Below are 12,955 nucleotides of genomic sequence, written 5' to 3'. Positions count from 1 at the left end.
ACGGAAAGGGAAGGGACAAGTACAAAAAAAGATGAACATGTAGGGGAAGGTGGTGAAGAATATGTGCAAGTGAAGCTTCATCAGCCTATATAGGTTATGGAAGGTATGAACTGTATTGTCCTGCTAATAATATGTAAGCTGCAAGTATATTTTTAAACTTTATCGAAGCTTTATTTTTTCATTATACGTCAAGAAGGGTAGGCCAAAGGCAAAAGCAAAGGTTGGTTGTAAAAAGATTAGAAGTGCGAAGGCTACATTGAGAAGTAGATATTTCTGGGAAAAAATACCGGGAATATTGCTGTCAAAGAATTGACCCCATCAATTGAGTGGTACAGAGAAGCCAAGTTAGTGTCTTAAACATACAAACATACCATGTTACATTGTCTTATAACTGTGTAACAACCTAAAATATAAACCATTCATGTTTCAGCCCCAAACCATTCGAGTCAGCAATGGGAACTGTCATTGACAAAACATCCTTCAGAAAGATAACCGAACCTACTGTTTGGTGGGAAAATTTGGTTAGGGTGGAGAGATACATTTCATAAATGGATTATATTAATTACCTCGTTATACATCTTGTTTTTTAACATGTACATATCACTTTTTGAATGCAGGAAGTGAATGAGGCCCTTGCCCTGCTCCGTAATAATCTACTACAAAATGCAGCTGATGATCACAAATCAGCTATAGTGGACACCATGTTCATGCGGTACTTGATTGACCAAACTATAAGTGCAAAAGGATGAACACAAATAGAAGACCTTCCACTTAAGGTTGTGAAGTAATTCAAAGGGGAATACCATTAAATGCATGGTAAGGGACAACATTGACTTCATATACAACCTGGTGTTTGTTAGTGGAGACCATTGAGTTACTGCAAAGATAGATCTGTTGAATTGGAGCGTCAATGTATATGATTTCAGTGTCAACCTAAAGCCCGAGAAGTTGATCATGGATGAAATGGTGCCCATAGTTAAATATCTGCCAGAACTCATGTCAATGTACGAGCCTCTAGAAGAGAAATATGCAGACAAGGTGAAAACCCCATTTTCCTGCAAAGGAAGGGTTGCAAACCTGCATCAGAATGCAAGATTGTAATTACTTTGTTATGTCAAGCATATCTACAAAATTTATTTGTTATTTCATTTCGACACTAACCAATATAAATATGTTGATATGTTTTGCAGTGGTGACTTTGCCCCTTACATGGTTAAATACATAGAGTGGCTTAACATGAGCAGTAAAGATCTATCCCTTTTCTCAAACAAGACTATGGAGCAACACCGGTTTGACATTACAAATAGTGTCTAAGAACATGAGTGGAAGACCATGTTGAGCTTCATTTGAATCTTATGTTCCTTAAAGTTGTGTTATCATGTTAGACCTTGCTTTGACTCTTGCCCGTAAAACATATAATTTGTAATTATATGCAAATTGGCCTTGTCTTACCTTTGCGCTTTGCCATCATCAAAATTATTGATGTATAGTCACACATGGCTCCAGCTTTACTTATACTATTGCGTCTAAAACACAACCTCAGAAATCATTTACATCCCTTAGTATGGCACAATCAACAAACAGAAATTATCTTTCCACCTAATCCTACCAGTCTTTAGCTTATGATATCTCAATCAACCTGTACCATACTTACAACAAACTGAGTTCCATAACATCTTCGTTCAACAACAACAATAAACCGTACCATACATATAACACAAATAATTGTTCAATTACAATAGTAAAAAATCTTCAATATCAATAAACATACTCCAACATTTTCACCTCATCTTCAACACAAATAATTAGTTTATTTTCCATCTCTTTGTGGACTGTGCTAGTGAGATGCTTCTAACTATGTTAGTGAGTTCTTCAATCCTCATCTCGGCGGCCATTAGTTTATTCTCCATGCTTGTAACTGTGTTAGTGAGTTCATCAACTTGACTTTCCAACAACATAATCCTTCATTGTTGTATATATAAGGTGTCGTTTGGGGTGATGATGGATGAGGTGAATCAATCCTATTGCCATACCTGTCACGGGTCTACAATCGTTCATAAATACAACACACAAATTAGAATATAAATATAAACTATCCTATTTGAATGTATTAGGGGTAAATTAATTAGAATTGACTTACATATTCATTTATACATCCCCTTGATCCATTTGACGATGGACTATAATTAGTCGTCGATTCGTACGCTTCACCGGCAACCCTAATTCACTTACAATATATTGACGCTCTAATTATTCTTCTTCTTGTACAATGCAAAGTGCCTCATTATAAACATTGTATGAATTTGCTTCATCCGACATCCTGAAACTCAAATGATAAGGAAAACAACCTCAATTTGAACTAGTATCATGTTGAGAGATTACTTGGTTGAGGAGAGTATTATTCTAAAACAACAATTAGAACTTGAATTGGAAACAAAGATAAATAGGATAAAAAATCTCAAAGGAGAAACAGTAATAGCCTAATCTCCATGGAAAAGGCTCTATTGGTTGGAATTGAATAATCTGCTAAATTCTGGATAACCTTTATCTCTCAATCACACCTTATTCTTTCGAGGATGATAAAGGGAGGAGGAAAAGATCGAAAATCAAAGTTCAAGTACACTATAAACCCTAGAATCATTCATCAATTGAAGTATTCAACAATTGAAGAATGGAGAGGACGAACCTGGGAGAACCTGGCCAAAATCAAGACGACGGGACTGGGAACAATGGAGAGGACAAATGGAAACCGGGAGAGCCTGGCTAGAATCGAGACGACGGAACCGGAAGCAAGATGCAGGAGCAATCGATGAGGGAGTACATATGCTTGAATTTATACATGTGTTTAATATTATTTACTCCTTCATATAATATCTACCATTTAGGTCAAAATCAGTGTGGCAGAATCAAGCCCGAAGAAACTATCTTGCCATCCAAGCATATATATCTTATGATTATGATATCAATCCACATTATAAAATTTTACTGCCGATATGATGATATTGTAGCACTTATGTTTGGACCATTGCTTATGATGATATTGTATTGTCGATAAGAGCACAAGCGTGTTATAAAATAGGATATTTGGTGATCCTTAGCTGATCCAATTCAATGATAATTCAAAATTCAAAATATAGGTAATATCATTTTGTTATGAATATCACGAACAGTCTACCCGATATGCAGGTATGATACAATGTGACAACACGTTGCAAGAAATAGTTTGACTGCTGACTGGATGGACTTATATGCATAGTTCACAATAAAAACTGTAAAGCGCCAAACAATCTGTGCAAAAAAAAACTCTACCTTCAGTCATGGAAGACAACTATCTAGTTTTCATTAATGTGCATAGCGATGGTAGATTGGTTCCTATTTGTGGTGAACATCTGAGAACAAGAACCTGTGAATATGTTGGTGGTGATTCTCTTCTATGGAGCCCTCACAATCAATATGTGCGGAATTTTATCTGGTTCATGAACGAGCTACACAACTACTGCAACCACGACATTGGAACACGATTCTTCTATGAATAGGTTCCAATAATCAACGGAATCAGATCACTTGTGCACATCGAGAATGAAGGTAATGTCCGGGACCTCGCTGAGCACGGAAGGTATGTGTCTTTCACCAACATATACGTGGTTTACCCCCATCAAATGGAACAAAATGGTAACACGGATGACCCTTCCTCTTCAGTTGGATCAAACTAGCATGTGAAGGGATGATTTTGTTGCTCTTTTTATGTTCTTGCATTGTTGTGTTGATGAAACAAGAAAAAAAGCATAAACTTTGTCAGTATGTTTACATATTCACATGCCAAATTGAAACTAAAACAGAGTACATTTACAGAGAATAAAAAATCACCCATAATGTCAGCTTTGGATTTATGCAAGCTGGTGGAGAGTTAAACAGAAGCCAGAAGAATGTTGGCAGGCACAACTGTTTAGATGGCAGGATAAGACCCTCAACGAAAATCCCACAAATTGCCTTTTTGTAGAAGAGTGGTGTCGGGATTAAAGCTTGAAGAACAAAGAAAGGGATGAAATGTCAGCTTTGGATTTATGTAAGCTGGTGGAGAGTTAAACAGAAGCCAGAAGAATGTTGGCGGAGTCAAGTGTTTAGATGGCAAGATAAGAAGCTCAACGAGAACCCAAATTAAATTGCCTTCTTGGAGAAGAGTGGAGTCTGGATACAAGCTTGCAAGATCAAAGAAATGGATGAAATAACCTTGCCTATTTTTTTAAGGGAAAATATAATACTATAATAAGGTATCATTGTACTTTGGCGGGAGAAATAGAGAGAAAAATTACATCATAAGATTAATTAGTCTAACTAATAAGTTTTTTTTAAAAGATTACTAAAACCTATTACATAAAGTCTTACCAATTAACTAGTACTATAAATATACTAAAGAAACTATAAAAAATATATATATATAGTGATAGCTTCCATCTAAGTACAATTTAATCTAACAACTTTTTTTATTATATATAAATTGTATTTTATTCACATGTGTAATATTAGTGTAATGAATTTAAATTTATTTTTATTTTTTTAATCAGAAAAGGAATTTTTTTATTTTTAAATTAAAAAAAGATAAAATATTTTTTTTGAAAGATATAATGATTCACTTTGAATATTAATATAATTTATTTTTAAATTTTTAGACTTTTACTGTATACAACCTTATCTTTTATAATTGGTGCTATTTCGCGAAAAAAAAATAGGAGTTGCTTGAGTTGACCAGCTTGCGTGGCAATGTACTTGGATGACAGTATAACGACAGTGCATGGAGTAAAATATATGAAAAGGAAAAAGCGTTTTTTTGAAACGAGAAAAAGGTCAAAGCTAAGAGTTTGGAAAAAAAAATCTATAATAGTAAGTAGCACACGAAAAATAACATCCGATTTTGGATAGAGAATTAAATAAGAATGGAATTTTAAATAAAAAGCTAGCATAAATTTAGATCATCAAATTTTAGTATTTTTATACTATTGAATGTGTATCAGTTTATAAATAATGTACGTGAATCGTGATGAACGAGTATGCATTAGTTTATAAAATTATGTGTATTGATTCGTAACGAAAGGTTATGCATTGTTGAAAGTATAGCAGTGCATTAAATTTTCGTTAAATGTTCTTTTTTTTTTCCTTTTTTGCTCAGATATATATTTGTTCGGAAATGAGTGTGCATTGGTTGTGATGAGTGAGTGTATATTGATGTGAATATAAGTGTGTGTATTAGTTTCTTTTCCTTATTTGTTATTGGTTTATCTTGAGTTTGTATTAATTTGATTGTCAACTCTGTATAGATTCTCTTATAAACGTGTAATTTTTTTTATTTTGATTGTGCATAGTTTGCTTTCAATTTTTGCACTCCCTGTAACTGAGAATTAATGAAGATCTTGTTAATTATGTACATATTTATTTGTGAGTGTGTATAAGTTTTGTAATATACAGTTATATTCCCAACAACACGCATTTAAGATAAATACAATGTACAATTATACTTCTAATAATACACACTCTTTTTTCGAAAACGATATACATGACCTTATTTAATAATATACACTCACTAACGGTAGTTATTTAAACAAACTGACTCAAATTCCTTTTCGTTTTTATTTTACATTCTATTCTTATACTATACTTTTTCTTTTCGATACTATTGCTAAAAGGCAGCGTATCATGTGTGCATGTAATACAAAAACACGAATAGAGGGATTAAAAAAGGGCGGAAAATTAATAATATTGTCAACTAAGGCAAGCTAAGTAATATATGGATCAATATCCTGATCAGGTACGTAGCCCAGCCACCATCCCTCCTTAAATCCAAACAAGCAAAGAAAAGTAATATTCCACTCGCCCTTGTCCCCCCTCACCCACCTTTATATATATACACGATTCCATCTCTACATCATATTTCCTTTCCCTCGAAAACAAACTTAATTTGCATACATTTTCATATCATGAAATTTATCCCTTCTCCTACTCTCCCCATTTCCCTCCTCTACACATTTCTTCTCTTGTTTTCTTCTTTTACAGGTATATATCATTCCTACTACTTACTACTATTTGCTTTGCTTATAAGCATTTTCTATATATTTATTCATACATATATAATATATGATTGTTGGTTTCTCTATTGTATTTCATGGACAAACAATAAATAACTAGAAATAGAAATTAAATTATTAAAATATATATTTGATTGTGAAGAGTTTTTTAATTCATTTATGGGATTTATTAAAATTATTTTTTCTATTTTTAGACATAATAGGAAAATTTGTGATTATTTTTGCATGTAAAAGTGTGATTTGGATATGTTGCATGCAGAAAACAGTAATGGGACAATAAAGGGAGTCTCATCGCTAGGCATAAACTACGGTCAAGTAGGCAACGACCTTCCTCCACCGCCAAAAGTTCTAGCCCTAATCCGGTCAATGGGGTTGACCAAGGCTCGAATCTACGACACCAACCCCCAGGTCCTAGCGGCGTTCGCTAACTCCGGCGTCGAGCTAGTGGTAACAGTGGAGAATGAGATCCTCTCCACCCTAACCAATCCCCAGCAAGGCCTGCAATGGGTCAACACCCGCCTCCGGCCCTACTTTCCGGCAACCAACATCACCGGAATCGCTGTCGGAAACGAGATCTTCACTGACCCGGATGCCGGCTTGGCGTCCTACGTGGTCCCCGCCATGATCAGTATCCACCAAGCACTCGTCCAGCTAGGCATGGACTCCGACATCAAGGTCTCGTCGCCGACTTCGCTAGCAGTGCTGGCGGCTTCATACCCGCCGTCATCTGGAGCCTTCAAGCCGGAGTTGGAGCCGGTTATGACGCAGTTTTTAAGCTTCTTGGAGGCCACAAACGCGCCGTTTTGGGTGAACGCGTACCCATACTTCGCGTACAAGGACGACCCCAAAACGGTGTCGCTTGACTACGTTCTATTCAACCCTAATCAAGGGATGACGGACCCGTACACGAGGCTGAGCTACGACAACATGTTGTACGCGCAGGTGGACGCGGCGGTTTTCGCCATGTCGAGGATGGGGTTCGGGGGGATTGAGGTTAAGGTGTCGGAGACGGGGTGGCCGTCAAAAGGGGACGCCGATGAGGTTGGGGCTACGGTGGCTAACGCGGCGACGTATAATAGGAACTTAATGAGGAGGCAGATGAGGAACGAGGGGACTCCGGTGAGGCCTAATGTTAAGCTTGATGCTTACTTGTTTGCGCTGTTTAACGAGGATTTGAAGCCTGGGCCAACTTCTGAGAGGAATTATGGACTGTATCAGCCGGATTGTACTATGGCGTATAACGTCGGGATTTCCACGTTGGGCTATCCGACACCCACGTCGACCTCCACGCCTACAGCAACTACTTCCTCTACCGCCACACCCTCATCCACGTCAACACCCTCCTCCACGTCAACACCCGCCTCCATTTCCTTAAGTACTTCTTCTGCTAATTCAAAGGTGCGTACGTATCTAAGTTGTTTCAAACACCTTATAATATATAAACATTTAGTACTACCTCTTTCCTATTTTAAAAAACTAAGTGAGGAAAACAGCTGAAAATAAAAATTTACAATTTTTAGAAAACAAAGATAGAGATAGAGAAGAAGGACATGAGACTGTGATTACTTAGATGGTTGCTTATTTTAATCTTCTCTTCTGTCAAAATAGTTGTGATTCTTAAAAATCTTAAAACAAAAGAATTATACCAGTGATTTTGACGAATCAAGTATAAATATTGCTATAAGTCTTACTCATTTTGTTGGGCATAATTTGTTAAGCATAGATATAAACAAAATTTGTTGATTTGTATGTAATGTGGTAAGACCATTAAATACATTAATCTGGAAACGAGATACGTAACAATAGATATCTAAAGTTGCTATTTTGTAATACTGGTGGAGTCATGGTCGATGAATTAGTAATACAAATTAATGTACTTACATAACACAGGGGAAGAATAAAGGATATAGAAGCTTGGTGTATTGCGTGCTTGTCTACTTGGTGATGAGTTATGAAAGAGATATGAGAAGACCTATACCGCCTTTCTAATTCGTCTGGTGGTCAAGCGATGATCGACCAGTCAGCCTATATCTAGATTGATCGATGACGAGCGCTCGCTGATGATTATCATATTCATTTATTATTCTTGGGCAATTGAAGTAGGCTCGCCGGGTAGACATATAGGAAAGTTCATATACATGAAATATCGATGGACCCATTATATTATATATCAGATCTATACAAGTTGATAAATTTAAGATCGAAACCGTAAATTCATATATATATGGAGATATGGATTCTTTTGTACGTGTAAAGTGAGTGAGTGCGTGCATTAATTTATATATATACAAAGTTCTTTTTTTAATTGATTGGAAATCTTTCTTGTTCATGAGACAATTCATATATATATATATGCGAAGTTGACTTGTATATATGCATGTAGCTAGTCCAAGACACGTATAAATACATTCTGGGCCGGGAGTTGGACCATTAATTATGAGTAACGTACTAAAATCTTATACTCCATCTTTCCCTTTATAAAGATCTAATTTAAAATAACTGTTATAAACTAAGAGAATAAACAAGAACACTAGAGAAAAGAGGAGAGAAATTAGAGAGTATTCTTGTATATTTAGGGCTTCTAATGAGAGCCTTATATAGGAATTACAAAGCTTGGCCCATAAGCCACTTCTAGGGTTTACATAAAGAAGCCCAATATACATCCAATATAATAATATTATAACACTCCCCCTTGGATGTATATTACTAACTGCCTCGTTAAAAACCTTGTCTTGTAAAACCCAGTGGGATAAAACCAAGACTAAGGGAAAAAGAGTGCAGTTGTATTTCTCCCCCTCAATTTGATCATTCTTCTTTGCATGATTTGAATATGTTGAATGAATCCTTCTTTCGAGTTGAATCTCGCATATGAAAACCTTTGTTCTTTAACAACTTGCGTGAATATACCTGCACCAAAATTTTATCTACGAACACAAACCAATATAGATAAACATATAAAAAGAAATTTAAATATTTATATACATGTGTGGTCAAACATCATCTTGACTATGTATGAGTTGATTCCTTTCAACTTTACCAATCAATGTTTATTGTTCTTGTAAGAACCACCGACGCATATGATTTCTAGCATAAGTGATTACATAAAGACATCGTTAAAGAATATCTTGATTTCGATTCCTTTCGAAATGGTTCATAACCAATAACCAATATTTGTCCTTTAAGTCACTCCATGTAACTTTGGTACAAGATTTCTTCATGAATGTAACTCAATCTTGTTGGATATCATTCGTAAGTGTATTAGCAACTTCTTATGCCTAATCAGTTAGTAAATGTAACCAATAATATGTTGTACCTCTAATACATGATTTGTTTGAACTTCCGGTTCCTTCTTCATTAATCAAATAAATCTAATCATATCAAGAATTTGCATTTTCCTAAAATGCCATATATATAGTCTCCTTCTCCACCTCCCCCTAAAGTTGGGATTTTATCTCAACAAAATGATAATCTTGATACCGAGCGATCACCCAAAATAAGCTCTAGGTATACAATAATTCACAAGAACTCATGCCCCTTATATAATCCCAACTTTCCTTTGTGGCATTACTTTAGTTTGTTTAGGGAGGAATAGGACGTACATCGTATCTTTAGTTTGAAATTTCACCAAACCTCATATGATTGATAAATCCATAAAATCATTCAGTATACAATGTGAGCTACCTCATGCTCAACCAATACACTATTTCACTGATTTTATTCTCCAACTTCATATTTCATATGACCAAATGAATTAATCTATGATATGTGGATAATCATATATTGGTACATACGATGGTGTATTAAGTCCTTATTTTAATCCTTGAACCACCCAAGGAATATGGAGACTCTAATTTATTTTTATGTAATCGACTATATTGATGTTCAAAAAATAAGTCAAATATTTCGATCATCCCAAGACATGAGTTTAATGTCCTTGAAACTTCTGGTCATATAATATGTGTAAATGAAAACTGATCCTGCACATCATCTTTTCACTTGGATGATCGAACTAAATTCAAAGCCACAAATGATTAACCTTCATCTAACTTTAAGTTAGAATATATAATTCAATGGGTTGTCATCTACAACTAGTGTGTGAGTTCCATGTAAACTTCAATATAGATATTCGATATTGATAACCATTTTGGTTGAATAACTCATCAACATGTTCATCCTTATGAACCTGAAGAAGGTAGTGTTTTTTCATAAAATTTTCTTGTTTCTTCCAATAACAAGATAAACCTCATATTGATCCTTGTATGAGACACTTCATCTGGAATTTATATTTCACACTAGTATTATTGTTTGCCATTTGCAGGATAAGTGAAACTCCATTGTTTCTCAATATAATGTAAATAATGGCATTATTGACAAAACATCACCATTGAAATATTAATATGGGTGATCTTCAAAATTCGGGATATCATCAACTCAACATCACATTAGAGCTCGTTTTACGGCTTTCATACCAAATAAATGTCCTTAAAATTTATACTATACCATAGTACTAAATTGATCTCAATGTCCTTCAACTAGTAAATTGACTTCTGGTCAGGTAGCTTTTATAGAGTTTATAATAATCTCTACTGTCAAAAATATTAAGTTTATGATGATATGACATCGCCCTTATTTTAGCACATTCTACAGGAATCCCAAGTGCTAGATCTTTTTCACAAATATATTTTACACTTTACCCTTGTGTTAAATCGTTTTCTTCCTAAAATGCTTAAGTAAAAAAATTGTGTCATTTCAAAGATATAATAATCTTTGTATACATCCATTACCAAGGATGATACATATCCTTTAAAACTAATTAAAAAAATGCACAATTTAAGTCTTATAAAGAAAAGACTGGTCAACTTCAGGTGACTAGAAATTAACCACTTGACTTTTATACCATAAAAGTAACATTAGCGGACACATAAATACGTCATTGAATTGATAAAATCAATTCATGAAACCGCTACATAAATACCTTGTTGAATTGATCAAAATCAATTCACGGCACGGTCTCATAAATACCGCGTTGAATTGACATCTCTATAACCATATTGACTAGGTAATTGCCATAATTAAGAAATAACTCTATTCATTAATAGGAGATTTGACTAAGATCCCTATAATCTCTCTAACCATATTGACTAGGTAATAGCCATAATATATGCAATAATAATAAGAAGAAAAAAAAATTAATTATCACTTCAGGGATACACTAACATCGCTTCAGGATATATTCAGAATCAATCACTTCAGGGATTAGATTGAATATCATTAGGCTGGAAAAAACATAGCTTCGGAGATTAGACCGAAAATCATCACTTCGGAAATTATATTAACATCGCTTCAGGGAGAAGATAGATCGGAAATCATACAGAGAAATTATTCGAACCTAACATTAAGAAAAGTAAAGTTCTACAATACATTATACAAAATACGTAAATTAACATATAGATAAAACAACATTAATCGAGGAAGTATTGCTTGTGCCTAGTAGCCCTTGACAAATCAAAGAAGGATTAATCAAACTAATGTTTAGAGTTATTCGTGCTGATAACGTGTTATAAACTAAGAGAATAAACAAGAACACTAGAGAAAGGAGGAGAGAAATTAGAGAGTATTCTTGTATATTTAGGGCTTCTAATGAGAGCCTTATATAGGAATTACAAAGCTTGGCCCATAAGCCACTTCTAGGGTTTACATAAAGAAGCCCAATATACATCCAATATAATAATATTATAACAATAACATTATTTTTAAAAAACTTAAAAAGCTAATAGGAAAGTTTGATTGAAAAAAAGAAAGTAGAAGCTGGAAAAAAATTACAGAAAAAGGTAAACGGGAAATTAAAATTGTAAATTAAAACGTCATTACAAACCCATTTCAACATTATTTACACAAATTAACATCAAGTGACCCAATTTTCAACCAATCGCAGCGCTTAATCAAGAGCACACAAGTCACTAATTTTACAAGCACTACTTATAAAACTAACAGAAATTTAAAAAAAAAACAACACATTCAGCTGAGTTAAAAAAAAACAGAAATTGGGCATCACTGCATGTTCTTCAATGGTTTCAAATCTCAATCTAAATAATGCTTGGTTTTCAAATGATGAACAAATTCTTGAAGATGAGCTGGAGCACGAACACATTGAGGGAGCTCACCTATATTTCGATCTTAATTATCCAGTTGGTGACATGGAAGAAGATGAGTTGAAGCATGAACACATGGAGGGAGCTCACCCAATTGATCTCAACACAGAACCATTAAACGAACAAGAGCCTCAATAGGCAGCAACACAAGTAAGCCATTGATCAACATGTATTTATTCAGTTGGAAACATATCATCTTACTCATTGAGATTTTCATCATCCTTAGCTGAAAAGAAGCAGGCTCAGCAGTGAACAAAGAGGGGACATTTTACTTTGGCTACTCAGCAGATCAAATGAGGGGAAAAATAAGCATGGGTCCATAAATGTTGCGGCAGAAGAATTCAATTTATCAAGAAGATGCATAGGCAGATTATCGAACAAGGCAACACTAGTACAAAAAACCCCTTTTACACCGGATGTATATGGGCTTATACAACGGTTAATAACCGCTATACTGCGATCTGACGTATAAAGTCGATGTCACACACATCCGGTGTATAATCTGCCGCCCAACTTTGGTCCATTTCCTATACGCCCGATGTATAAGGTATTTATACACATGTAAAAGATATAACTAAACGGTGTATATAGTAATATAAACACATGTGGTATTCTTGCCCATCTACTCCATGCTTATACACCACATTACAACCGATGTCTAAAATCATAAGTCGCATGTAAAAGGTGAAATTGATAGGTTGACTAACCGGTGTATATAGTAAT

The 12,955-nt window shown here is 34.7% G+C and overlaps 1 protein-coding gene across 1 annotated transcript; it reads left to right on the top strand.

Annotated features, from left to right (window-relative positions):
* The first annotated feature begins 954 nt into the window (after positions 1-954).
* LOC141249697 (uncharacterized) lies at positions 955-8,069 on the top strand. Its single transcript, XM_073669766.1, has 6 exons — positions 955-1,097; positions 1,191-1,289; positions 1,443-1,524; positions 6,363-7,478; positions 7,844-7,876; positions 7,971-8,069. The coding sequence occupies exons 1-6, from the start codon at positions 955-957 to the stop codon at positions 8,067-8,069; spliced, it is 1,572 nt and encodes a 523-aa protein (XP_073525867.1).
* The last annotated feature ends 4,886 nt before the right edge of the window (positions 8,070-12,955 follow it).

The sequence above is a fragment of the Phyllobates terribilis genome, unplaced genomic scaffold (genome assembly GCF_046119375.1).
Source record: "Phyllobates terribilis strain yellow unplaced genomic scaffold, ASM4611937v1 Scaffold_5021__1_contigs__length_55109, whole genome shotgun sequence".
In the NCBI taxonomy this organism is placed as follows: Eukaryota; Metazoa; Chordata; class Amphibia; order Anura; family Dendrobatidae; genus Phyllobates; species Phyllobates terribilis.
The sequence above is the reverse complement of the archived record's forward strand: the minus strand, read 5'-3'. Positions and strand labels throughout refer to the sequence as shown.

Coding starts and splice junctions, on each gene's coding strand:
- LOC141249697 (XM_073669766.1), top strand. CDS start 955: ATGGATGAAATGGTGCCCATAGTTAAATATCTGCCAGAACTCATGTCA. Junction 1,098..1,190: donor CTGCATCAGAATGCAAGATT/GTAATTACTTTG, acceptor TATGTTTTGCAG/TGGTGACTTTGCCCCTTACA. Junction 1,525..6,362: donor AGCTTTACTTATACTATTGC/GTCTAAAACACA, acceptor GGGACAATAAAG/GGAGTCTCATCGCTAGGCAT.